Source organism: Eriocheir sinensis, chromosome 26 (genome assembly GCF_024679095.1).
Source record: "Eriocheir sinensis breed Jianghai 21 chromosome 26, ASM2467909v1, whole genome shotgun sequence".
In the NCBI taxonomy this organism is placed as follows: Eukaryota; Metazoa; Arthropoda; class Malacostraca; order Decapoda; family Varunidae; genus Eriocheir; species Eriocheir sinensis.
Genome location: NC_066534.1, coordinates 12,740,864 through 12,768,358, shown reverse-complemented (window position 1 = coordinate 12,768,358; position 27,495 = coordinate 12,740,864). Strand labels below are relative to the sequence as shown.

General features: G+C 40.1%; 1 protein-coding gene across 9 annotated transcripts in view; it reads left to right on the top strand.

Annotated features, from left to right (window-relative positions):
- LOC127003779 (ecdysone receptor-like) overlaps positions 1-25,186 on the top strand; it is a 48,194-nt gene extending 23,008 nt beyond the window's left edge. For 2 of the 9 annotated variants that reach the window (XM_050870798.1, XM_050870807.1), the window contains exons 2-9: positions 6,731-6,904; positions 8,717-8,857; positions 9,299-9,435; positions 10,187-10,267; positions 11,583-11,708; positions 16,826-16,975; positions 19,261-19,483; positions 21,295-25,186. In XM_050870798.1, coding sequence (XP_050726755.1) covers positions 6,731-6,904; positions 8,717-8,857; positions 9,299-9,435; positions 10,187-10,267; positions 11,583-11,708; positions 16,826-16,975; positions 19,261-19,483; positions 21,295-21,542 — 1,280 coding nt within the window. In that variant the 3' untranslated portion in view covers positions 21,543-25,186. Of the gene's footprint in view, positions 1-6,730; positions 6,905-8,716; positions 8,858-9,298; positions 9,436-10,186; positions 10,268-11,582; positions 11,709-16,825; positions 16,976-17,400; positions 17,551-19,260; positions 19,484-21,294 lie in introns of all 9 variants that reach the window. The other 7 variants (XM_050870801.1, XM_050870799.1, XM_050870800.1 and 4 more) reach the window with 7 other exon arrangements.
- The last annotated feature ends 2,309 nt before the right edge of the window (positions 25,187-27,495 follow it).

Here is a 27,495-nt window from a genome sequence, read left to right as displayed (position 1 = left end):
CAACAATAGGGTAACGGGCGGGTGGGTGGGTATCCTCTGGGTCTAAAGTGTGACTAAATGTGTCCTTCTTGCGTGGCTAATTTGATGTTTTGTTTTGTCTATGTCTTTCCTTTCGTATTGGCCAGAGTTTCAGCCCTCATATGTGTGTGGGGGAGGGAGGGGGGAGTGTGCGTGTGCGCGTGGGTAGAGGATAGAGCGGGGTGTTTGCTGGACAGTGGTATGCAGTCCCCCTCTTCCTCCTCGCATACCTCAACGCCCGCTGCACCTCGCCACGGCAGGAGATACACAGGGCGGTAGACAGACACACAGGGCGGCAGACAGATACACAGGGCGGTAGACAGACACAGGGCGGCAGACAGATACACAGGGCGGTAGATGGATACACAGATAGACACACAGACAGACTAATTAAGCCATAGCACACAAAAGTACGGTATTTGCATAGTGGCGGTTAGCGGCGGTGACCTAACAATATTTAGAGTAAGTCAACAGTGAATGCACGTCGTTCTACAGAGCGAGGAGGAGGAGGAGGAAGAGGATGACGTAGAGGAAGAGGAAAAGGAAATGGGAGGGAAAGAGGAATATTAAGTGTAGGAGGAGGACGACGAGGAGGGAAATATAATAAGACGAAAATAAAAAGAAAAATAATAATGGTTACGCCAAGAATGAATATGATAAGAGAAAGGGCAAGATGGATTACGCTTCCCGGCAACAACCCAAAAGAAGGAGGGAAGGAGAGGGAAAGAGGGGGAGAGAAAAAAAAAAGGCCAGGTTGACCCTAATATGGGCCCCTTTTTTACCAGCCTCGCCGGGGCCGCGGAAGATCCAACCAGCCACCGCCCGACCGCGCAGGTGTTGCTGTGCGTATACCGGAGTGTTGCACGTGACCTGACTCCAACTCCCCGCCCACTACCGCCCTTTCCACCTCCCAGCTCCAGCCCCGTCCCCGCCCGTAAACCTCGTAGATATAGATAAGGATGATAATGATGGTGGTGGTGATAGGGATTGGTATGATGATGGTGAAGAGGAGGATTGGTAAAGGAACAGGAACAAAATGATGGCAAGTAGGAGTAGATGATGATGATAATGGTGGTTAGAAGTAGATAGGTATGGTAATGAAGAGCAGGAGGAAAAAGTATGAAAAAGATGGGGATGGTAATGAGCTGAAGGAGGGGGAGAGAGGAGAAGAATTGAAGATTTGGAGAAGAAGAATGGAGTAAGCTAAACATCAGGATAGTACAACACACAAGAACGTCTCAAACACCGCCGCTTGATATGAATTATGTTGTGATAACCCTGAGACAAACTTTATATGACTCACCGTACAAAAGAGTGAACGGCCAAGACGATGAGACACAGGAGGACGAGACTGAGGAAGGCCGAGAGTGACGTTATGCAGTCTCGTTTTGTGGCTATGAAGCGTCGTTTTCTGAGGGATGGAGAAACAAGAAGAAAAAAAATAGAAATACATGGTTTAGGCCGGTAATGGTTGCGTAACGAAGTAGCTGGGAAAGGAGTAATGTTTGTTCTACGATTCGTATACGCACCGTTATTGTTCGTTATGTAAAAAAAAAATTGACGGAGGTAAAAAAATAAGTCTGAATAAGAATGTCTTCAGTTCATTTTTTATACCTCGACGTATTTATTTTTCACCTGTTGATGGAAAAGCGTAAAGGGGCTATTACACTGGGCAAGTTTTCCGTGGATCTTCAGTCAAACCACGATTTCCGCTGGCGTGGTTCTCATATTTCCGTGGTTTTCTGACGAGTCCACGATCTTCCCAAGTTGCGGTAGAGTGCCATGAAGGTAGGCGGTGGCTGAACAGATAGCAAGACGGCGCCGCGTTCAGGAGGACGCGAGTTCAATCCCCGACCGGTGCCACCAAGTTGGGATTTTTCAGCCGCCGCCGAGTGGCTTAAAACTACCCACATGCTGTCCAGAAGACCACCTATGAACCCGGACTCTAGATTCTAGGATTAAAGAGAGCTCCGGGAGGGCAGCATGAGCCAATGCAAGATGGCGCCACTATAAACACTCGCCTGCGCCAGAACGGGCTGGGCCGACCATCAGGACCCACCGGGAAGAAACCTTAGACCGACCATCAGGATCCACCGGGAAGAAGCCTACCGGCGCAATAGGCCAAGACGTAAAAAAAATATAAAAAAAATAAAAATAAAAATATAAATAAATAAATAAATAGATAAATAAAACATCATCATCATCATCAGCAGCAGTAACAATAAACAAATGAGAACCACGCTAGCAGGAGCTTTGTACGTGGCTGTGATGTCAGTCGTTTCTAACACTACGAGGTCGGTATGATTAGACACTTTCGCTTCTCACATCAACTATTTCTAAAGGTCAAAGAGGGATCAATCGGTTTCTAATGAGTGTTTCTTTAAAGTCACGGTGCAGAAGAAGGGTCAAACTACCACCAGGGTAAAAAAACTGCTACTGGAAATGCTCAAAACTCCTACGAAAGCCTTGTCAAATATGTTAACTTGGTCGACGAAATGTCTAGGAATACGGCCCTTGAGAGTTACAGATACTTCATTCTGCGCGAGTTTAAATCAGCATTGGTTTGCAAGAACGCGACGTAAAAAATAAAATAATAAAATAAAATAAAATAAAATCCAATATATTTAGAATGAAAAACAGTAGAATAGAACTGAACAGATGAAATAAAATAAAATAGAAAATAATAGAAAACAGATACCTCATTCTGCGCTAGTTTAAATCACGCGCTTTGATTTGCCACAACGCGGTGTAAAGAAAAAATAACAATCCAACCTAACCAGTTCCTTACACGTTTTGCTGATGTTAACGCGAGTAAAATCCCTCGACTTAAAAATATCTATATATAATCATTCTTAAAATACGCGAAACTTCCTCTACGCAGTCTTACGCGAAACTCCCTCTACTCAGACATACGCGAAACTTCCTCTACGCAGACCTACGCGAAACTTCCTCTACGCAGCCTTACGCGAAACTTCCTCTACGCAGCCTTACGCGAAACTACCTCTACGCAACCTTACGCGAAACTTCCTCTACGCAGCCTTACGCGAAACTTCCTCTACGCAGCCTTACGCGAAACTTCCTCTACGCAACCTTACGCGAAACTTCCTCTACGCAGTCTTACGCGAAACTTCCTCTACGCAGACCTACGCGAAACTTCCTCTACGCAGCCTTACGCGAAACTTCCTCTACGCAGCCTTACGCGAAACTTCCTCTACGCAGCCTTACGCGAAACTACCTCTACGCAACCTTACGCGAAACTTCCTTTACTCAGACCTACGCGAACCTTCCTCTACGCAGACCTACGCGAAACTTCCTCTACGCAGCCTTACGCGAAACTACTTCTACGCAGCCTTTCGCGAAACTTCCTCTACGCAGCCTTACGCGAAACTTCCTCTACGCAGCGTCTTAAGAAAAATTATTAGCGCGTAAAACGAGAGAGAGAGAGAGAGAGAGAGAGAGAGAGAGAGAGAGAGAGAGAGAGAGAGAGAGAGAGAGAGAGAGAGAGAGAGAGAGAGAGAGAGAGAGACTATAGGGATGCTCGTTCACTATAATTAACCCCTTGATCTCACTTCATACATCTATAGAGGGGGGAGAAGGGGGGGGGGAGGGGGGGAGCACACGTGTCGGTGTACTATACGCGCAGTAACAGGTGTGTGGCGACGCAGATGTGTGGCCTCAGGTGTGGAGGGAGGCTGTCTACTGCTTACATTGTGACGTCTCTCTCTCTCTCTCTCTCTCTCTCTCTCTCTCTCTCTCTCTCATTTAGTATCATTTATCGATATTTTACTTTGATTCAACGGTTGCGAGCAGTACTTAAGGCGGGGATAAGCTGGACTATTCATATGGTCCTACGTCTTCTTATTAAAGCTCATAAAACTCCACCATTACCTTATACTAAACGCCGAGTCTGTCTGTCTGCGCTAAAATGACAACTGAGGAACCTCGCCGCTGTACGATAATCTGTGTGCGTTAAAAAAGACAAACTAAGAAACCTTGCCTGTGTACGATAACTGACGGCAAGAACAAGAATATGCACCACCATCATCAGTCAAAGCTTCGACTTACAAGAACAATCAAGGCGTGTTTAGCTAACCGCTCGACTCTCGGCAAGGTACTTACGGGCGCACACACAGACAGACGGCCACACGAATGATAATAAGAGGCTTGTAATGCGTGTGTAAGTATGCTTAGCGGCAGGACTGAAGGGCCGGGGCAGGGGCAGGGGCCGGGGGTGTCGCGGCGCTGACCCAAAGAGGCGAGGGATGGACGCCGCTCATTGTTATGTTAATCGCGGCAGCTCCGACGTCACTGCGCATTCATTAATCTGATCATTAATCTAATACTCATGCACAGACTCTCTCTCTCTCTCTCTCTCTCTCTCTCTCTCTCTCTCTCTCTCTCTCTCTCTCTCTCTCTCTCTCTTATCGTTCCTCGTTTGTACTGCCGACTTTATTATTTTTTCTTCATGAGCGACCTAGTAACGTGTTCATTTCTGGAAGACATTCATTCTTAAAACCGAGAAAAGTTCATTAAGTTATAAATAGCAAAGTTCCTCCTTGCTGACTGCCAGATATTTATGTACCGTTTACTCGCAGACGGCCGGATGGCATCACCCTGCACTCTCAGCTTGTGTTTATTAGGAGTGCGCTCATGATCGCATGGGATCTTCCTGACGTGTAAGCCGTGAATTGCTTGTGTCCTTGTTTGTCACCTAGGAAAGTTGTGTGCGTCTGCGAGAGAGAGAGAGAGAGAGAGAGAGAGAGAGAGAGAGAGAGAGAGAGAGAGAGAGAGAGAGAGAGAGAGAGAGAGAGAGAGAGAGAGAGAGAGAGAGAGTACCGCCGTTTTGTCGTTCCGTGTTGAGGGAAGAAGACCCGCGTTGTGGAGGCTTTTGACCCCAACACCACCAAAGGCAGACAAGGTCACAGGTGGCCTGGAGATAATTGGCAGGTGTGGAAGCAGGTGTCCGGAGTCAAAAGCGTATGCGCACCGCTGTTTCTGTTCCTCGTGGCTTACGCTCCTTCTCTCCTGACCATATAACGCGGGGTGGGCGTGTTGGTCGAGGGGTTTTCACTGCCCCCTCCCGCTGGGCTCCCGGGTTATGGCCTGCCCGCCCGGCTATCCTGGTGTTCTGTTTTGCATGTAGTGAGTGAGTAAGCTCTTGTTGCCTGGAGACGTGGTGTAGGTGTGTGTGTGTCTGCGTTTCTTCAAGGGCGTTGCAATGTCTACTCTCTCCTCTGTACCCCTCTTTACTTCATTACTATAGTTTTTTTTACCTCTACAGAGTCATTTTCATAGGTACTTATTTTCTGGTATAGCGAAGGGCTGAGGTGTTTATGATTTCTTCTTTGTGGCCCTTCACTTAATTTCTACTTTAACCTCTTTTTCTTTTCGCTACTGTCATTTTTAAAGCTAATCATTTCCTGGTGTAGCGAGGGAGTAAGGTGTCCATGAGTACTCGTCAGTCGTATTGGAAGTCATGTAGAGAGAGTAACGCTGTCTTGTCTCTCTCCTGTCGAATACTAAGCAACGTTGAGCAAGTAGAATCTGATGCATTGTTACGTTACCTCAATTGCACCTGGTAGCCATGACGCCTTGTATCTTGGCAGAGCGTAGCATGTTTGTTCTTATTTACATTGTATCTCGAGCGGCACACAACTCAAGCCTTGGTCGTGGATCACAGAATTATATACATAGAGGGTTCCCAGAGCCTGGATTTTGAAGCAACTGGCGGCCATCTTAGGATGACGGATGGCGAGACAGAGAGAAATTTAACATCACATAGTTATGTTTGCTACTGCCACTGTATATAACTCTGTGGTCGTGGATGCTAGGGGCCTTAAGGGACGGGAGTTGGCTCAGACCGATCTCGCCATCTGCTGCGAATGTGGCCGCTGCATCAGATACGCCTCCTTCCTTTGTCCTGGAACAGCCAAGCACGGGGAAGGACTGATTGCGCAACGTCGCCTTCATAATCGTATTGCAATGCTTAGCCGGGGCCTGCAGAAGCGTCACGAGCGGCCAATCTTCTTTGATATTGCACCACATTTTAGGGTATCTGAGCAGGTTGTTGGTAGTTTCACTTGAATAAATGTGTGTGTGTGTGTGTGTGTGTGTGTGTGTGTGTGTGTGTGTGTGTGTGTGTGTGTGTGTTCCCGCGAAATCTGTTTGTCATTAATTATATTATGTACGAGTATATACCACTTTTTTGCCCCACGCACAAAACGAGTATTTTCATGAACTATCCATTTCCTGATGTTCAAACGGCCTCGATAGCCTTCCTACACCCACCAGGAGGGGAAAAGAACAAAGTCCTTGGGAAAGAGGAAATGATGAGGGTTCGCGAAGCTCATCAACCTCATAAAACATGATTTTTTTCCTAGACCACTTGATTTGTTTTCCCTCTACCTATGACTCACTTCAAAATCATCTGCAAAATGGTCATGTGCTAGATTTTCGTTTTCCATTAACCCAAATCAAGCAGTTATTCACGCAGTCCGTAACTCTGTCGGTCACTCCATACCATCATCACCATCATCCTTATATTAACATTCTTCATATGATACCCAAGGAACGTAGTAAAGTTCCCTTCCTCGTAAACAAAAACTAATTCAAGCCAGCCAGTCCATTCAGCAATTAGCCACTCTGTATCATCATCATTATCATCATCCTCAGCATTCCTCTCGCGCTGACTCCTTTCCTCTTGTGTCCCCAGGGCGAGATGACATGTCGCCGCCCTCATCGCTGAGTAACTACGGTGCCGACTCCTACGGCGACCTGAAGAAGAAGAAAGGCCCCATCCCGCGCCAGCAGGAGGAGTTGTGTCTGGTGTGCGGCGACAGGGCATCGGGCTACCACTACAACGCCCTCACCTGCGAAGGATGCAAAGGTACATACAGAAGCTCCTGTAGTAGTAGTAGTAGTAGTAGTAGGAGGAGGAGGAGGAGGGAAAAAGATGATTGAGGAACATTAAAGTAGATGGTGAAAGGTGGAAAGATGAAAAGGAGGAGGAAAAGAGGGAAGTTTGACGTGAAAAAGATGATAGAAGAACATAGAGGTAGAGGGTAACAAGTGGAAAGATAAGGAGGAATAGGAGGAGAAGGTAGGGAAGGGAAAAAGATGATAGAGAAGCATAAAGGAAAGATGAAAAGGAGGAGGAGGAGGAGGAGTATGGAAGGGAAAAAGGCGATGAGGAGGTGTAACAACAGCAGTAGATATTGATGTGGCGGTGTAAATATGCACCTGGAGGGTCGATTCTGTGGCCCAGTGATCAGCTGTCTATGGGTACGTCTGGGGTTCGTTATTAAGGGCCGAGACCCCCTCTGGCCCGGCCTATCTCACGCCACTCAGGGTATAGGCAGCCGATTGGAGGCGATAAGGTGGCGATAGCGCTGCGCCGACACGGGGAGGACGATAAATGAAGCACGACTCTGATTAGCCAATATGCACCCTTGTGTTTAGATAAAATCCCGACACAAACACTTGCTATCGGTGTGGTTGACCTCATTCTACTCATTTCTTGGCATTCTCTCGTGTATGCTTTATTCATTTACCGATCTGCGTGTTTATTCCGTAATGTCAATGTCCTGCTTTGTATGCATGACGAAATCTGACGCCGAGAACACACTATCACTAATGTTATCATTATTTTATTATTATTATTATTATTATTATTATTATTATTATTATTATTATTATTATTACGTAGTAGTAGTAGTTGTAGTTGTTGTTGTTGTTGTTGTAGTACCGTAGTAGTTTTTTGTTGTATTGAGTGAAGATGAAACAGCATATTCCGTAAAAGACTCAAACGTGAAAACAAGGCAATGAATATCAACAATTTGCCGTAAAATGTAATTATAGGTGAAGTTGGAGGAATACGCTATAACTGCGCCTGGCTACGGTGCTCATTTCCGTCGCATTGGCCCCTCGAGCCTGTGGTGGGTATGAACCCTTTTTTCCCGGGACACAGGGCCGGTGTAACATCTGGGGTACCACAGTTTATCTTCCTCACATTTCCCCAGGTACTCATTTATCGACTAGCCCGCAAGGGAGAATGAACAGCTGGGTAAGCTGCACGCCGACTGCCCGGGTCGGGATTCGAACTACGGTCCGCGGATTCATAGCTAGTCACGCTAACCACTGCACCTATGATACGTAATAAAGGCAACATATAGAATAAAAAGCCAAGCTGAAGGGATAAGTAAGGAGAGTGTTTCCTGTGTCACCGTTTACATTCCTCATAACTCAACAAAACAGGAGCGTAGGTGGAGCGCCACGCAACTTTTCATGGGTAGCCGTGCGTACGTGTCCGTCTGCCCTACTTAGGCCACTCAGACGAGAGGGAACACACACACACACACACACACACACACACGAATAACATTTTCCTCCAATTCCCTGTGTCTAATGTCAGGAAGTAAGTCAAGCAATAAATAAACCTAAACAATCAAACCATCAGAGCCAGCTATCTCGCGTGCTGGAAGACACGTAACAGGTGAAATAACTCGCCAGGTAGCCGTTGGGAAAATGCGGCAGCCTCTCTATTAGACAATCAGTTGGAACTCCCTGATAAAGGTCTACTTACTCCATTGGGAGAGAGCAAAGGTCCGTTTAGAAATGTGCTTTGTCCATTTTTTCATTTTTTTCAACGAGCTCTCGATCAAACCCCACAGGTATTACTGAGTGTTGTCTTTTCCTTCAGGTTTCTTCCGGAGATCCATCACGAAGAATGCCGTGTACCAGTGTAAATATGGCAACAACTGTGAGATGGATATGTACATGCGGCGCAAGTGTCAAGAGTGTCGCCTCAAAAAGTGTCTCAACGTGGGCATGCGGCCAGAATGTAAGTGGATGCGGAAAACTGAGCTATTGAATATGACGCAACTTACCCCTCACTGCATACTTACTGTCAAATTGAGGTTCACATTTGATGGATATTTAAAGATCTTGTTTTGTACTTCAGACAAAGATTCACATACATTTTTTTTTTGTGTTGTAGATTGATCAATTTAATGTCAGGTAAATCAGTGTCTGGAACATGCTGAGATGGTTCCTACATCGTAAATCTTAATTTGTAAACTATTTTATCTTAGTAAGTAGCAGTAAGTAGCCGGCTTTTTTTTTTTTTTTTTTCATTGTTTTCTTTTTTTATGCCCTTGCACTGTCTCCTCTGCTGTAATAATAATATAAAAAATAATAAAAAAAATCATAAACAAAGTATGGCAGTAGGCATATTGCTAAGACGTAAACCTTGCAAACCTAACATCTTATTACTGATCCCCAGGTGTTGTGCCCGAGTCTCAGTGCCAGGTGAAGAGAGAACAGAAAAAGGCACGAGACAAGGACAAAAAGGATTACCCGAGCCTAGGGTCCCCTATAGCCGAGGACAAGGCTGGCCCCATTAGTCCAGTGAGTAAAGATGTAAGCAAGAATGGTGGTTTTTCATACTTCAATTCCTTTCATCCATTTTCCCTACATCTTTATAATTCTTGTCGGTTCAAATTTTACTTTCAACATACTTGTCATTCTACAGCGTACTTTTTCCTTTTTTAGTAACTATTTCTGTCATCTGTAAGTGCTCTGCCTATTTTTTGTCTATCTGTATCTATCTAGCAATGAATATGATCGCCCATTTGTAGATGGCCACGCAACACCTTCTTCAGTCTTCATGTTGCTTTACCCAAACACTTGACACTCAGACTATGTGATACTACTGCCATAAATTTATTTCCCAAATCATAATCTGTGCCATTCTTTCATTATGTAAATACCCTTGGCAGCTCATTATTCTCTGTATTCAACACATCCTGCACTACTTCCCTCCTCATCCTGTAAATCCTTCTTACTCAACCGATGTGTGTTTGTGTGTGTAAAAATGAAAATCAGTTAGAGATATGTAAGTATATATTTATCAAAGATGCAAGAGTGATGCTTTTTTTTTATTTTTTTTTTTATTTTACAAACTTGACATAGGTGCATCATGGTGAGAGTGTGGCAGCCATATCCAAATAGGAAACTTCGACAATGAATAAAGCATTAATTCATCCAGGATTTTCAACCCACTTGTTATTATTTATTTAACCAAAAGACAAAATGATCAGGTGTGATTGGTATTCTCAAAATTAATGTGCTACGTTTAAAAATCGGCATTTACAAAATTACTTTATTTCAGTGTAAATCCAAAGGTCCATCAACTGCGTGTGCTATGCAGTTCAAAAATCTTGTTGACAGCTCTAGCAACGTTCAGTCTCCTGTAAGTAATATTTGACCCCGACTCCAAAATTGTTTGAATATTGGCAATTCATTTATTGAGAAGGAAAATCCTGTGATCTTTACCATTTCTTTCAGGCCATCATGGAACAATCATTCATTCATGTTGATGCAAGCACACGGTACATCTCAGGGGACTGATGTATGAAACTAAGTAAACATGTCAGAAAGCTAAATATTTCAGATGACTGATCACTCTGTCCGAGTTTCATATCAACAAGTTATTTATGCAGAGCGCATTTTAAGCCATGTATATAGTTTACCTATGCCTTCACATACATAACTGTTCATCATGACAGGCTTGAATATAATGGGATTTGTAATTGTTGTATTCAGGCTAAGCAGTTTGTTGCTGGGTCATGGTGGATTTATCCCACTGATATTCATGACTTCCTTAAACATACTTTACACATGAAAAAATAAATAGTACATTTTATCTGCTCTTCCAAACACTGATGCTTTATACATATACACATTATACAAGTACTGATGAAGTACAATGCAAATGAAGAACTAATTATAAGGAGCGTTAAAATAAAAAAATAAAAAAAACTGTGGAATGGGGAAACCTCTAGTACGATCATAATATGGTTGATTTATGATAAAAAAAATAAAAAAAAGATAAGCAGAAAAATGGAATATTTTGCTTTGAGATTGATTTAGTATATGGATATTTTTTCACAAGCTACTGAAAATTCTATTCACTAGAGTCATATGTAGGTTGGAAAATGGAGTTCAATGTGTCTGATTGTTGTAAGACGAAGGTGTGTTTCAGGAAAGGGTGCGCCTAACAGTGCATCTCACCTTGAAGGGAGACTAGATTGAAAAGGGTGACAGAGGTGGGCTTGTCAACACCCCAGAAGGGAGTCTCTTTTATAAGTGTGGAATAGGATTGGTGTTATTAGTGTCAAGTTTTATACTCATATGAAGTTCCAAATCAGGTCTTGTATGTATAAGCCTCATAGATTATATTCTGCTGTACCATGTCAGGTTACCACCAAAATTATTTCTTATACTTTGATTGATAAAAAGACCAATAAATTTATAAACCCAAAAGCTTTAAATTTCAGGACTAACTTTTAAACTGATATAGGCATTAGTAGTATTGCCAAAAAAATTACACAGAGGGTTTGATCTACAAATTGTAAAATATACATTGAGGCTTTTTTTTATTTTACAAAACTACATGATTGTTGGCAACTAAATTTGGTGGTACTGCAAGTCTAATACATGGTTGAGCAAGTCTGTATCTCCTTCCAAAGACTTCCATTTCTTAACTGCATGATTCTTGCCCCCAGATGTCAGCCATGCAGCGGACAACCACCAAGCCACTCACGCGGGAGCAGGAGGAGCTGATCAATACTCTAGTCTACTACCAAGAAGAGTTTGAACAGCCAACTGAAGCGGATATAAAGAAGATCAGAGTAAGTGCATCCACTTTCTTTTGTAATGGCATCACCTAATTTTTATTGCATACTTGCAAGTGAGAAGTCAAGGAGAGAGGGAGAGAGACAGCAAGACAGACACAGATGACGCAGACATAGTTAAGGAAAATCAATTTGTTTAAAGCAATTCTTATCCTCAAAGTTAATGTCTGCACTCATATATAAATTATAGGAATGTTTCTTATATGCAGGCTTATCTTTCCCACACGTTGACATCTTTCAATTCTTCAAATGTAGCTTTTAGTCAAGATGATAATAGCTACATGCCTCTGTTCAGAAGTAATGTAAATGATTTTGATCATATCCCAGGGTAATACGAGACATCATGTTACAGTTAAAACCCCCCGTTTCTTTCTGTACTTGTTTTGTTACCAACGTTTGCTTAAAATGTATTTATGATATATAAATTTTCAGCCTAATGGCTGCCATAAGTGAATAAACCAGTTATTATTATTAATAATATTCTGATGGGAGCTCCCCTGTTCCAACCACACAAAGAAAGCTAACAGAGTTGTGGATAGATAAAGAAAACCTGCTGTTTTCAGGTTTTTACACTAAAAATCTGCATCATACATACACAAAATTGAATAAGTACCCACATGATGTATCAGTGATAGGAAAATTATGAAATAAGGATGATAATATAATTAGTTGGGGAGATTTTTCTGCATTGCCTTTTAAAAGTATGCAGTGACAAGCATGGCACTCTATACAACAACAAAACTTGTTTGTGTCAGTAAACAGTCAGATATAAATGTTCAAACTAGTGTGAATCACTAATGAAATGAGGGAGGCAAAGGAAAGTTATTTACCGTTTCGTTAGATTCTCATCAAGCGCAAATGGACATCAGAAAGCAAAGTATTTGTATTTTCAATAGTTATTCCAAAGTATCAGTGCTCTTAACACTAATGCTTCATACAGCTGTAGAATATTCAGTTGTTCTACAATAAGGTTTTCTTTAACCAAGTGAACCCCATTTTCAATGTTACGAGAACTTTGAAGAAAAAAAAGTCCATCATATCAGCTCAACATTCAACAAATTGAAAGTTTGCAAATCAATCCCTTCAGAAATAAAGGACATTAAGTGACCTATGGCTCATTTAGATGAAGCCATACAGCCTACAAGCTTGGAGATCTTGAGAGAGGGTGACCAGACTAAGACCAAGACCAAAATATAATTTCAACAAAGCATTTAAAGTATTTTTTGGTAATTTTTAAGTAATTTTAAGTCACTGTAATCACTAAGTCTTTGTAAGTTATTTTCAGTTACTTTAAGACATTATAAGTCTTTGTGTTTTCATGAGCTTAGGCAGACCCAAGAATGCATCTACATTGAGCCCATTATATACAGGAATTGTTTACAATATTGCAATTTATGATCCATCTTCAGGAATGTAACTCGTCTATAAATTGAGGGAGACCTGTATTAAGTTTTGCCACATGCCTGCTCTTTAAATTTGATATGGCCATATTAGCTGCTAAACTTTTATACCTGCAGCATACTGAACACTTGAAATGTTTACAATGCATAGCAAATATATGTTAGCTTTATTATAGTAACTCCCAAATAGCTATAGGTAATATGTCAACCCTGCTGATAAAGGTATCAAAACTAAACTTTGAGTCGGCATGAAGGATGATATTACCTGGGGGGGAAAAAAAAATAAAAGACTGCAGCTTGAATAATATTCATATATATATTCACATACACAAAAAAACCTTACTTTATTGTGACTATTTTTCAAAGGTGCCATTACATTTTACTTGACTCATTAAATACGTTTATTTATATTGAAGGGGGAACTCTAGGTGAGCTACTTCATGAATTACTGACTTGCTTTTTTAATACAAATTACAGTGAAGGATTCCAGCCAAAACCTATTCCATAGTATATACCATTCAGTGGACAGAAACATACAAATAAATAAGTAAATAAATGAAAGCCTAGTGATTTATCATATAATATAAATATATGACCCATACATCTTGTCTATCCACATGACTTTTCCTAGTGTCTTGCAGCCTGAAAGTAATAGCAATGCGATTGATGTTAGCCAATAATTGTGCCTGAATGAGAGGTGAACAAAACAGATGTGATCAAAGTTTAGCTCTCCTCCAAAACCAACCATCCTCAACCATGACACTTTTGCAGCTTTTAATGCAAAGCCAAGCATGATGTGTTGCTCTCCAGCCCTATGATCAGCTTTATATTTCATGCAGCATGCTGGTTAGAAAAAGAATAATATTGAGCATGAATGGAAATGCAGTACAGTTGTGAGAAGACACACAACAATTGGCCCAGAGAAAAGTCATTACCTGAACATGGGATGACACCATTCCTTTGATACTTAATGAGATAAACCACCAAATGAGGCCTGGAAGGAAGAAAATGAGACCTGAAAGCAAGAAAAGAAAGGAAGCCCTTTATTGAAGGATGGACACAAACACCTCAATAATGGATAATGTTTGCAATTCATTGTCAACACAAACAAAATCTTTTAAAAACAGGACATATTTGTAAGGATATAGAAACAAAATATAAATCTAAGAAGCTTCTATATCAACTTATTTATATAGAACATTCTACTTTCAGTGGCTTAGAGTAATAGGCACCAACCTCAGTTTGCAAAAGCTTAAATGACAAATATTCCAATTTACTGAAAAAAAAAATGTAAATATGGAGTACTAATAGCAATTATTTTTGTTTAAATAATTTGCCAATTTATGAGACATTACCTCATTTGAATTTCTGTACGTTGACCTGAGAGGAAAATCATGCGTTGTCATGGCTCAGATGATACATGTAGTGTGCTGAGAATAAGTATCACCCAGTAAGGCTTTGAGCAAGCTGTGTAGACAGTAAAGGTGTCCACCTAGAGTTTCCCCTGAAGGACATTAGGTCATCACGATCATTTTTGTGCATGAACCTGTCTCATTCCGGATCTTCTGAATATTTTGTTCATGCCATTTTGTCAGTATTTATTGTTGCTGCATTGATACTTAAACCAAGGCTTCTGAAGATTTGTGTTATAAGTTAATTAATATTTTCAATAGAAATTGTAATTATTAGAATTTTGTGCCCTACGTGCATCATTATGATATACTAATTGGTTGTTATTGCCTATAAATATGTTGCTGTTTCCAGAGCACTAAATTTCTCAGTTGTTGCTCAAGTTTTGTGAATTTTCTTAAGGAGCAAAAACTGATCCCTTCTTTTCAGATGGATTTCATTATGTACTGTGAAGATGTGCATGTGTGCAGCGCCACTATAACATAGGTACCCAACATTAACCACCACACGTAGACACACCATCACTTACAAACATTTGAACTGTCGACAAACATATCTAACATGCAAACAGCAAATACTGTTCTGTATTTTGTCTTTCCTATTACTTGATCTCTTTTGGTGATTGGGACTCTTGCATGCCCTCTGCTTTCCCTCCCCGTGCATGACATTGTGAACTTTGATCTTTAACCTGGTTAATAAACTGAAGCATTTAACATATCATGGCGTAAAGATACTGTCAAATAGGATCTCAATTTAAATTTAGTTTATTGGTTCCTATTAACAGTTGTCATAACACAGTTTAGTTGTTTTTCATATTTGCATGTTAAAAAGACACCCATGAAGAAAAATCAGCTTTTCTTTCATTGTCATATGCCTTCAGTAGTTTGGATGATACCTTGTGGTCATTGAAGACTTTTTTTTTTCAAAATGTATGTTGAAATAAAAAAAAAGTTTAATGCAAAGTCAGTTAACAGTATTCTTCATACATGAGCAGAAAGCATTCAGAGCAAACCCAACCAACAGAAATCAGTAAAGGTATGAGAAGAGATAGCACCCACTGTTCCAGCGCTGATGCCTGGCTGGTGTTCAAGGGAGGGTTGACGCACAAAGAAAGTGTGCATTTATCTCGTTATTATTCTTCCTCGTATCAGCCACAGGACTGACTTGTCCAATGGTAGTAGTTTTCCATTTCATGATCATGACCACACTAATTGTGTTTTAAAGATCAGAAAATCCAGCTAAAATATGTCATTGCAAATTACAATATATTGTAAGAAGAGCTTTCCTCCACAGCTCCATTCTTATTACCATCATAAAATGGATTACTGTCAGAGTAATTTCTTGCTGCAGATTGAAGTGAAAAGTTGCATGCTTGCTTGTCTTCTACATGAAAAGTTGCCTGTTGCTTGGAGATTTTAAAAAATCATGCAGTCTAGGTATTAGCATTATTGCAGCAATAAAGGTTAATTGAAAAGAATGGCATGAACTGAAAAAAGGCACATTTATAACCATTAGTGCGGATAAGTAGACTTTTGTGGATTCTTTTTTAGTTGTCCTTCTCAATAATTTGAAGAAACCAGAAGCCACATTGAAAGTAACATTTGATTACTATATGGTTGCACAGCACCATGAGGCTTGTTTCAAGTTTCATATAATGCAAATGTAGCTGTAGATGATGGCAAAGATTTTTTCGTCAAAACACGCATAACTTACCAAGTGATGAGCCAGTATTAAAGTGAGGCTAAATATTTTCTTACTGTGATGTTCTGAACATCAGATTACAGTTTATTAGGATATACATTTTGATCACTACTTTGATGTTAGCTGAATATTTTTTATGAAAAATATTGTTTGAAAGTTAGTCTTGAAATATTAGTAAAAGTATGGGTGTGCTGTGGTGGGAGAGTTCAACATATTTAATCTATGCAGGTTGAATTTTATTCTGCTTTTCATTCATGGATTAAAAGAGGCCTTATTTGTACATATATGAACTTATTAGACCAGAACTTATTGACTCTAGACATTGAATGAAGTCCTGTGCTTTAGTCTGATATGGAGAGATCCATCACAGTTTTGAATAAAGGAACCATGTCTGCTTAGATTTGTCGACTACTTATAGAGATGAATTCAATACACCAGCTGTTTCAGTTTATTAGCCTTGTTTCTTGGACTGACCTGACCTGTAAATACACACTGGACGTAGATACAATATGTCTGAACACTCTAACCATGAGTGTTCCCTTACTTCTTGTGAATCATTTTCGGTCATTTCCTCACCAAGTGGCTTCTGTTTCCTTCCTTCAGTTTAACTTCGATGGTGAAGATACAAGTGACATGAGATTCAGGCACATAACCGAGATGACGATCCTCACAGTTCAGCTCATAGTGGAATTCTCCAAGCAACTACCAGGTTTCGCCACACTTCAACGAGAAGACCAGATTACCCTGCTCAAGGTACACAGTCCAGCAAATGAAAATGGTGGATTGATGAGCAATTTTCTTTCAGCAAGACTCATCATGATTTTTGCTTAGGGAGACTTCTTGGTTTGTGTGATCCCAGAACCCCTTGGTTATGTGTTCCAAAGGACATGACCAAGAAGTCTCCATTTCAGATGAACGTCGGAACTTCCCGTGGTGGCAGGACTACAAAGGTGAAAGTCATTCAGCTAGTAGTGTTGGTGGCCAGGACAATTGATTGCCTGTAATACCGAGTGACTAAGGAGAAACATTTTTCCCCGTTAAAATAAAAAAATTTAAGGAATCATCACAGGCCCCAGCACTACTGGAGTATAGCTTTCCCTTAACTATGTCTCCTGAAGATTACAGGAGTCATGGACTTGACTGCTTTGTAAGTCAGTGGTTCCTTTGACTCCTTCTAGGATTACGAAATAAGTGATGACGACTCGGATGCCAAGTTTAAACACATCACAGACATGACCATCCTCACAGTCCAGCTGATCGTAGAGTTCTCCAAGCGCCTGCCCGGCTTTGACACACTACTCAGAGAGGATCAGATAACACTGCTAAAGGTATTTACAGAGTAGAGATAGCACCAGCTAGAAGGTAAGTTATCATAAGGTTGTAGATACTATGAGATGTAGGAATGCCTTCTACTGACTTGAGTAAACAGTAAGGTTTGTCATTATCCACAAGTTCAGGGACTGACACACTTGCATGACACACTTCATACCATGTAGGATCCATTGCATCTCTTCATACAATATCTCTTCATGACAATATGCACTAGTACTATGCAACTGTTCAGCACTTATGGTTTATAAAATTCATTAACATGTGATGTTAATTTACACAAGAAAGTAATAAATATAAGAAAGTGCACACTATAACACATTTATGTACCAAATACAGTTCTGTTTTGTAAAGGAAACTCGTGGATTCCTTTCGTAAACCTGTGATACAAATCTACAAGCATGTTGACAGTATTACTTGTCATATTATGGAATTCAACATATAAATTTAAATATTACAGGTGGCTTTCATTTTCTGGTCAAAACTTGACTGTTTAATATTACACTAATAAAGTCCTTGACCCAAGAATTCATCAAAGATATCTATCATACAGTGCTGAAAACAACTTTCAAGTCTTTTGTCTTGTCCTCCTCTTTGCTGCTCATTGTTTGTAGATAGCCAGTAAATGACAAACACCATGTATTAGTTTGTTGTGTTTCAAATTTGTTTGCTCAGTTAAACTCCTGCCATAATATTTATTGATTTATTCTTCAAGTGATGTTTAAATAGGATATGCCCATGGAAGTTTCAATATTCACATGAATAAAGTTGAGTAAATAAATAAATGTAGGGCAGAACAAATTAAATATCTTCATATGATCCCATACAAACATGGAAGTAAAGAAGGGGAAGTGCAAATGGAAGGGAAGATCCATCCATGAAAAAAGGGTGGTGGCATCCCTGGGGTGGATGATGAAGCGGAAGGTGTTAGGGTCCCTTAGGGAGAATGAGAGAAAACAAGATGACAGAAAAGGTGTATAAGGGTAAGGCAGATACAAATAACCATCCTCAAAATAGTGAGGAAAGTTATAAAAGGTGTTAGACAAAATTTGTGTTGGAAGGGCATTATAACATGGAAGGGTTGAAGGTAAAGACTGAAAAAGCAAGACTGTTGTGGTTTTGTTGGGGAAATTCTTTTGAGCTGGTATCAATAGATATAAATATTTGGAGAACATGTGCTGTATTTGACTAATATCAGTGATGGTAAATATTCAGACTATTCGTGTTCATAAGTTCAAAAATTGCATTTTACCGTCAGTAATAATGAAAGATTTTATAGTTGGTGTGGTTCTCTTACAGGACAGGGTGTATAAAAATATATATATATTTATGTACAATATCCACAATTGTTATATTTTTTTGGAATATGTTCCAATTACTAGACATGGCAGGAATAATTTCTATGTACTGTAGTGTTCATCTGTATTGCGTACGGTGGTGGTTTCCCTGATTGCATTTTCAAAAATGGGTAGTTTTCTCCTTGAGTTGAGTGTGCCCATTTATTGCTATGAAACTCTCAGCCTATTGACTCTTTACATGTTTGGCATGGTAATAGAACTCTTCTTGAATTTAATGCAGCACATAACTTTTCAATCAAAATTTCTGAAAAAATAAGCATTTTAAGTTGTCATATATCCATGAATTCCTTTGTACATTGATGTTGACTAAAAAAATGTGCACCTTGTAATTAGTGTCATCTTGCTTTGCAGGCTTGTTCATCAGAGGTAATGATGCTTCGAGCAGCCCGGCGTTATGATTCCAAGACAGATTGCATTGTGTTTGGAAACAGCTTCCCCTACACACAAGCCTCCTATGCACTAGCTGGCTTGGGAGATTCAGCAGAGGTACTCTTCCGTTTCTGCCGTAGCCTTTGTAAAATGAAGGTGGACAACGCAGAGTATGCACTACTAGCTGCCATAGCTATTTTCTCAGGTGAGTTTATTGATAAAGATGTGAAGGTTCAAGATAGTATTTGTAGGCTTGAGAGATCCCTTATTCAGTATACAGTGGGGCCCTGTGTCTAGCGATAATAAGACTGAAGAAAATGTTGCTAGTTTGGGGCAAACTGTAGTAAAAAAAAAAAAAAAAAAAAAAAAAAAAAACATAAGTTGCCTACTTTTGCCATACTTCACCTGCTTATAAAAACTACACCTAGTTACATATATATATATATATATATATATATATATATATATATATATATATATATATATATATATATATATATATATAGATATATATATATAAATAAAAGGAAAGGCAACAAAAACTTGCCATTAAATGCTTTGAATGTGCTCTATACTGAAAAAAGAAGTTGGAAGTGCATTGGCTTACCAAGAGCCTGCACCACCACCACCACTATCATCACTGCCCCCTCCACAGGCAGCCAGACTTGCAGCAGACCCCTTGGCAATTCACTCCTCGTGTATTGCAGTTGACCTGTTAGACACAGTGTTGTGCAATGTAAAGCAATGGTGCTAATAAGTTGTACCAGTGTGGTGGTGTTAGCCAAAGGCCCCACCAAGTAGTCATTTGGGGGATTGTGCAGTCACAGGGTAGGAGTTTGTAAATGAAGCAGATATGAGTGTGGCCAGTGTCACCTCTTCTACATCTTCTTACTTCTGCAAATGTATTATTCAACTATGATTGCTGTGTGGGATGCTAAATTATTGTGCTCAGCAAATCCACTGACCAATTAGGCTCCCCCTTCCAACCTTCAAGGAGTTGTGTGACAGATGAATGAACTGAATGCACTGATGCCAGCAGGTCATGATCACTGAACTCAGTAGAGTTCTCAGGGTTAACAGAGCTGAGCAGAGCAACAGGGGCAGCATCACACACCTGTGTTCAGTACACTTTTTAGGCGCACAACTCCCCACGGGTCGGGAGGGGGGTGGGGGGAGCCAAACAGGGTAATGGATAAGCAGAACACAACAAAATGGCATCCTACACAGCAGCTCCCTCACAATAGTCCCTCAGCAGCTCTTACAGGTGACCATTTACCAGAAATAGCAATCATGGTTGAATGAAACATTTGTAGTAGTTAAAGAGATGCACAACGAGGTGACATTGGCCACACTAAACTACGTCACTTGCTTGGTTTACAAACTCGCCTGCCACCCCGCCCACACAACCCCCCAAACACAGCTTGGCAGGGCATCTCACTAACGAAGCCATCTTGTAACAGCTTATTAGCTCCATTATGTAACATTGCACAATGTTTCATGGCTAACAACACCCACTGTAACGAATCCTTGGGCCATTGTGACGCACCACTCATTCCTCCCAGCCAATGGGGATATTTTCACTAGTGCTGCTGCTTTGCTTGTTAGTTCTGAAACTCAGGAATGTTTTTTTTTCTATCGCTTGACTTGAAATCGCTAGTCAGAAAAACTAGTCACAGGGCCACACTGTAGTCAGATTTGCTGAAAGGCTCTATTCAAGTTTCTATTCATTGAAATTTATTTCTGTGGACTGTTTCAAACTCTAATGGCTTTAGGATGCCATAGGTTCATGTATCACAAATAAAATCAGTGTAAACTGGACAGCCATTATTCATATTATAATTGCCCCATCAGTATTTATTTGTGAAAATGTTGGCATGCTAATTTACTAAATGTTTAATATAATTTATCTGTTGTATCAAGTTGTTTAAATAATATGGTGCAAAACTCCCATACCACCATTTTTTTTTTAAATTATCATTAATTAATGTTATTCATGAAGTTTTATCTTCTTTACAGAGAGGCCAAACCTAAAAGAACTCAAAAAGGTGGAAAAACTTCAGGAAATCTACCTTGAAGCATTGAAGTCTTATGTAGAGAATCGACGACTGCCTCGGTCTCACATGGTGTTTGCGAAGTTGCTTAATATCCTCACAGAGTTGCGGACCCTTGGAAATATTAACTCAGAGATGTGCTTCTCCCTCACATTCAAGAACAAAAGACTCCCACCCTTCCTGGCTGAGATCTGGGATGTTTCTGGATACTGAGCCTCAGCCACCTCCCGGGTGCCATATTACCGAGGTAAAATGTTGGCGCAAGAAGGTTGTGAGCCCTCTGGGGGTGGTGGATGGACTCTACACTATGTACCTGCAGGCTGTGAGTGAGAGACTGTTGATGCTGTGGCAGCAGCTTCACACTGCCACCCAGGGCCCACTTTCAGCCACTTGACGTGTCTATGGTTCAGGCCACCAGTGAATGTGCCGTGTAGCACTCCACTAGTGCAATGTGAGTGTATAATGATGCACTTTAGATGTGAAGGGCAGCAGTATGGGCATTGTAGCCATTTTTATTAACACATTTTATAAAACCTTCAAATATAATGAAAATGGTGTGCGTATTGACTGTTTCATATACATATACCTACATGTATGTGTAAAATGTTTTTGCTATATAATTTTTTTATATATAATATTAAAGAGTAAAAAGGGCTACATTGCACTGTTGCTCAGACACTGCGCAAGCCACATTCTGGCAGGCAACGAACTCCCCGTGCCTTGCTTACGGTCAAGTCTCTGTTTCCTACACTATTCTCAAGGTGCTCCTGCGGGACTGAGGAGAGGGGAATTTAAACACAAGGAACAGTGCGATGTCTTCTGATCATATTTTTATATGAATTCTTGTTAATTTAATGAGCTGGTATGCCGTCCTTACAAGTAGAAAACTACTGAAAATGTTATTATAACTGTAATGTTATTAATACTGCTATGAAGTGTAATCTTATATCAATATCCCTGCCCTTACACATGGAAGGTTGTGTATAAACCAGTTAGTTTACATTTTAAAAGTAAAGGTGCAGCCTACATAGAAAATGGGTTTGTGAAACGCTCCTGTGAAATGTGCAATTTAGATGGATGACGTTAGTGAGACTCCAGCAGGATGGAATGGGGGTAATTATGCCAAAGACATAACAAAGAAGAAAGTTTTGTATACTCAAGTTAGTGAAGACTGAGTACATTATATTTTTACTATCTTCAATTTTGTATTCCATGAATAGAAAGTATATGCATTGCCTAATTTTTAAAAAATTTAATTTTTCAAAATGTCATATCACCCAAATTTTCAAATACTAAAGTATTTTTTTACATTGATGTGAACAAATATGCTGCTAAAATTCTGTGGTACATTATTTTTTCTATTATGTAAAAGTAATCAGGCATGACTACCCTTTGTACACTTGCTTAGGAACCTTATCTTCAGTGGACCTGCATTTTACCCCAGAAGCCAATACTAATCCAAAAGAAACACCCTTTGCCTTTCCCAAATCAAAATATAGAAATTAATATTAATTTGGACCTTAAATTAATGCCATATTCATCCCAACCCTATTAGAATCTTACTGGTCACCCTAACCTAGCCTAATACGATTATGAGCATAAATTAACAATATAACTAGTAAATTTCCAGACTGTAGAAATTTTGAATTTACCTGAAAAGTACAACTGATAATATAGATTAAGATAAAAAGTACTATAAGGAAAATAACTAGGGTGCTGAGGAAACAAAATTGTCCAGGGTGCTATTTTCAAAAATGCTGTTTCCAGAAGGGCTCAGGAACTCTGCCTCGATTACTTGCTGCAATGAGCACTACACCCACAATGGTAGTACAGTAGGACACATTTTTGACACTTGAAAAATGTGACTACTGGATTTTAGAGTTAGTGATGTTTTGCTCTTCTACCAAGTATCAACTTAGGAGTGTAGGTTCTCTGTTAAGCTGTAATGCTTCAGGTTTAGGGATGTCAGATGAAGCCAGTTCCAGATTTTCAGTCACATGAAGTGACAGCATCAGTCAAGCAGTGTTAATATATCATGCAAACCTTTTCATTTCAGTGTTAAATCAATGTACAGGGGCTGAAATTTTGCTACAGAATGTTGAAATCACAAGATAATGATTGAAATCCCTGAAACTGGTGAATTACCCAATCCATGGCTTCTTCGTGTCTTGCGAGCCACCATGATACTTCATTTTCAGTGATTAATGGTTTATGATGGTGGCTGTTAAGATCATGTTAACTACAAAAATCTCTCATTCAGACTGAGACGTTTGTGTCCGTCATGAATCCAGTGCATTATCTTGTGTTACTTGTCCAGAAATATTGGTTGTTTGCTACATTTACTGTGTATTAATATCTGTAAAGCAGGTTTTGTTAGGACGTAAATGATTCTGAATCAGAATGAGTGCATCAAATGTTCTTAGAGTGCATGTGTGTAAGTACAGACAGACTTCACCTTCATCATAGACTTAGCTCATCTACATAGTCTCTTAGCTTTTCCTCATCTTCACATCTTCATTTTTTTGTAGCCACTTTTCAGCACATAGGAGAGTCAGTGTATTGAGTTGGCTGAAGAGGGTTCAAATTGGGCTAGACTGTGCACCAAAAGCAGATGGCAATCAAAACAAAAAATCAAGTTTGACATTTAGGCATTACCGTGTCCAACTGGTGCAGTTGTATGATTCCCATATCAGATGCATTGTTTAAAGACTGTTAAAGATGGAGGTAAACTCACTTCTCTGCATCATACAAGCAAAAAGAACAGTGGCTGTCACTAGCTATTACTGTATACAAGGAAATGTAGGATCTGAGGTAGGGAATGGACCAGACTATCATCTATTCATGACCATTCAGCTGTTATCCTTTACTCCCATTTACCTACATTCACTTCAGATATGTTTGTAGGTGAAGAGACTGAGTGATTCAGGGTAAAATTAACAGCAACTCCTGCATTTACACAACTTTAAACAATCTGTGGAAAACTCTTTCCTACAGAGCAATGCAGGTTGCCACTATCTATCTTGTTTATTATTAGCTCATTAATTGATTGGCAACTGTGATAAGGCTGATCAGTTTCAGTAAAAGTAATTCAAGCACTCAGATTCTTCCATTTGTTGAGTAGTGTTGGTGCATAATACAAGTATCTGTGATACTTTATCCTGTAAAGAAAGCTTTTTATTCAATATGATATTAGACACTATAATCTGTAAAAGCTTAAATGCACAAACTTTGTTTCTATTTGTTAAAAAATTGGGGGAACAATAGAGCCTTGATAATTTTGTGTACACTATTTATTTTTTATATGTAATTTTCTAGAAATTTAAACTGACAAAAAAATACTTGCTATTCAAGGACTAGGTTTCCCTGAGGGAGTAACAGCAAACATCCTAATTCTGTCTGTGGGCTCAAATATCCCCTGGTGTGCGTGTTCTAAACAATCATCTTGATGCCGTTTAGTGGTCGAGTATGATTGGGGTTGCATCCAGAGGTCAGAGATGTACTCAGTGAAAACTTTGTAAGTAGGTTTTCTTGGTCTGCTTTAAACAAACCCAAGACTAATGCATGTATAAATGAACCATACTGTCAGTATTTGCTTCTGTGAGAACGTAACTTTCAAATGTGATTGGTTGAAACCTGGGTCAGCCAATCACTTTTGGAAAAGCCATATAAATGTGTCTCACTGTCCCCTGATTGGTCAAAATCTGTAGTCCACAAGCCAATCAGGTGCCAGTTATACGTCCAAGCTCCTCCTCCATTAAGACAACTGTGAGTCTGTGCCGGAAATGAGCAACTCATTAATTTTGAGAAAAAAGTTTTTATATTAAATTTGGAAAATAATAAAATTATCTTGTTTCTTTTATTTTACTATTTTCATCCCATATATTTATACTAAGGGATGAATTCCAAAGTTTTAAATGATCCTTAATAGTTTTTCTAATCTATTCAGTATCCCAGAATGTTAAACTATTATTTGGCAGGAATAGTACTTGTAAAATCCCGGCAAAGCCCTTTAAGGCAGCTCTCAACAATACAGTCGCTGGCTGGCTGACTGTCACCGAGTGCTCAAAAACAACAAAGCAAAAAACAATTCTTAAGATGCACCTGAATAAATGTTGACAACATTGCCAACTGAACACCAGAGCTTTTTGCAGAACATGAACAAAAAAAAGATAATTGGAGATGATACCCCAAGAGGGATAAAATTATTGCTAACCAAAGAACCAGACAATTGAGTCTTTGAAATATCTGTGTCCTATACGGAAAATAAATCAGGTCTTGTTAGGAGTTCTAAGCACCAGAAGAGTGTGATGCCAAGAGAAGGCCTACACAGGATTGAAAGATACAACTACAGGAGAGCAAGCTTTACAAGATTAGGGAAATATCTTGAAAGAATCTCTTTCAGAAGTACCACAGTGACACGTAGGAAATCATTCTAAACTTTTATAACTTGTGGAAAAGCAAGTGCCAAAAGTAAGTGGGAGAAACTGGATAAATGATTAGTTACAAATGGTGAGACAGTAAAAAAAGGAAAGGGATGCAGCTTGCATTAAGTAAAAAAGGAGAAAATGTCATGAAGGAGACAACTTGTGCAACTCTGCAGGGCTCTGTGTTTGCGGAGGATGAAAGTAATGCAGAATCTCCTTGTCGTCAGGGCCTCTGGTCAAGATAAAAGGCAACCAAGATGAAAAATGAAGTTTCCCAGGCACTACAAGGCATTCAGATTACTGATTCAAGATTCACAAATGAAGGTAACATTGTTATGAAGGCAAGATAAAACTAGAATGGGGAGTGCATACTGTGAGAGATAGACACCATGCAATGATATGTTATCACAGTCAGATATATGACCATCTTGAGGCCAACTGTACTGTCAAGAACAATGTGAAGCCCTAAAATGTTACAAATGTGCTGGTGATCATAAATCAAAGGATTGCACCATGGCTGAGAAGTCTATCTATCTATATCTCCGACGCCCTGCTCCCTCGCGGGAACTTCCTCCCCTAACCTCATCCTACACTTCGTTGTACCCTCTGCTCTAACTATGTACGACTGAAAAATCAATGACCTGCTGTCTTGCCCTCTCAAATACCATAACCTTACTCTTTACAGCATTCACTCTCAGCTTTCTTCTCTTACACACCCTGTCAAACTCATCCACTATCCTCTGCAGCATCCCCTCATTCTCTGCCAACAACACCGTATCACCTGCAAACAGGCCTGCAACCAATGCCTCCTCCATACCTCTCACTTTCAGCCTTGGACCAAGCTCCCCCACTCTGGCTTTCATTTCTCTCATACAGCCGTCCATGTGCATATTAAAAAGCCAAAGTGACATTACACACCCCTGTCTCACACCCAAACCAACACCAAAACTCTCACTCAACTCACCATTCACGTGTACAGAGGCACTCGCATCCTCATAGAAGGATTGGATTCCCTCCAGCAAATGCCCTCCCACACCATATATCCTCAAAACATCCCACAACCCCTTCCTGTAAACCCTGTCATATGCCTTCTCTAAGTTCATGAAAGCAGCAAACAGCTTCCTATCCTTCTCTAGGTATTTTTCAACTAACATTTTCAATGCAAATATTTGGTCTACACAACCCCTCCCTTTCCTAAAACCTCCTTGTACATTGCCTACACTTTTCTCAGTTATTTTCTTCATCGTCTCATTTAAAACCCTTCCATATACTTTTCCTATCACACTGTGTGGACTTATTCCCCTTTAACTATTACAATCACCTCTGCTTCCTTTCCCTTTGTACAGCAGCACAACAACAGCCTTTCTCCAATCCTCTGCCACCTCACCCAGTTCCCATGCTAGGTTACATATCCATAATATCCATTCCACAACAACACCTCCATATTTCAGGAATTCTGCTGTTATGCCATCAGCTCCAGGGGCCTTTCCTACTTTCAACTTTTTCATTGCCTCCTCTATCTCACCTCTCTCCACCCTCCTCTGTGGATCTGGCCGCACCACATTGATCTTTATTCCTACACTCGTCACTTCTGCTCTCCCTCCCACACTTTCATTCATTAGTTTCAAAGTGCTGCTTCCATACCTCCCTTATCTCCTCATTCCCTCTCACAAGCACCCAATTCTTCCTCTTCATGCTACAAATGTCATGCTTATCTCCCCCCATTTCTCTTTTAACTTCTT